The sequence below is a fragment of the Eimeria mitis genome, genomic scaffold (genome assembly GCF_000499745.2).
Source record: "Eimeria mitis Houghton genomic scaffold, Emh_scaff605, whole genome shotgun sequence".
Lineage (NCBI taxonomy): Eukaryota > Apicomplexa > Conoidasida > Eucoccidiorida > Eimeriidae > Eimeria > Eimeria mitis.
Genome location: NW_013574270.1, coordinates 9,618 through 10,797, shown reverse-complemented (window position 1 = coordinate 10,797; position 1,180 = coordinate 9,618). Strand labels below are relative to the sequence as shown.

Here is a 1,180-nt window from a genome sequence, read left to right as displayed (position 1 = left end):
GGACTTGTGGGCGATGCTGCGATGAAGGGGCTCAGCAGAAATGCGGCTAAGTCCTGGGTAGTTGCCTCTGTTGCTTCTGCTGCTGCTGCTGCTGCTGTTGCTGCTGCTTCTGTTGTTGTTGTTGTTGCTGCTGCTGCTGCTGTTGTTACCGTTGGTGTTGCTGCTGCTGCATGCAACTGCTTTCCTGCTGCTTCCGCTGCTGCGAGCTGTGCCCCTCTGGCTGTTGCAGCTGCTTCTCTTGCTGCAGCAGCTGCTGCGGTCTGATCGCTCCCGTGCTTCGCGATGCCCTATCTGCTGCTGCTGCTGCTGCTGCTGCTGCTGCTGCTGCTGCTGCAGTTGCTGCTGCTGAGGCAGCATGCGTCTGTTTTGTCGTTGCTGTTGCTGCTGCTGCTGCTGCTGCTGCTGCTCTGTATTCCACTCTGTGTATTCCTGTAGAGAGGAAGCAGCACTCAGCCGCATTCTCTGTCTACCATTGCTGCTGCTTCTGCTGCTGCTCCTGTTGCTGCTGCAGCTGCTGCTGCAGCTGAAGCTTGCAGCAGCAGGGGCAGCAGCAGCAACTGCTGGCTCCTCTGTCTTGCGAGGCGCCGAAGCAGAGCGGTAGTGATGCTGGTGAAGATGATCAGCAGCTCGACAGTTTTGCTGCTGCTGCAGTTGCTGCTGCTGCTGCAGTTGCTGCTGCTGCAGCAGCTGCTGCTGCAGTTGCTGCTGCTGCTGCTGCTGCTGCATCTGGGGTGTCTGCGAGGTTTGGCTGCTGCGGGTTTGCTGCTTACTGCGTTGCTGCGTCTTTCGTTCTGTCCCCCCAATCTGCTGCTGCTGCTGCTGCTGCTGCTGCTGAATGTTTCGGAGCCTCTGCTGCTGCTGCTGCTGCTCGCCCGTGGAGTGCGCCACCCCAACAGCAGCAGCAGCAGCAGCAGCAGCAGCAACAGCAGCAGCAGTGTATTCATTTGCTGCTTCTTCAGCTGCTGGCATCTCAGCAACACCCTCAGATATTGAAGGCAAAGCTCCGCGGCGGTGCAGCAGCAGCAGCTGCTTCTGTTGCTGCTGCTGCTGCTGTTGTTGCTGCTGCTGCAGCAGCTGCTGCTGGTGCTGCTGCTGGTGCTGCTGCTGCTGCCAGCGAACTTCCCTTGGACCAGCCTCAGCCAGAAAATGCAAAACGCGCTGTGGTATTGGGGGGTCGTGT

General features: G+C 59.1%; 1 protein-coding gene across 1 annotated transcript in view; it reads right to left on the bottom strand.

Moving 5' to 3' along the window:
* Positions 1-1,180, bottom strand: part of EMH_0017500 (nuclear DNA-binding protein, putative) — a gene marked incomplete at both ends in the record, with an annotated part of 11,506 nt that overhangs the window by 5,295 nt on the left and 5,031 nt on the right. The window contains one exon of the mRNA XM_013500921.1: positions 3-1,158. Within this exon, the coding sequence (XP_013356375.1) occupies positions 3-1,158 (1,156 nt within the window). The remainder of the gene's footprint in view (positions 1-2; positions 1,159-1,180) is intronic.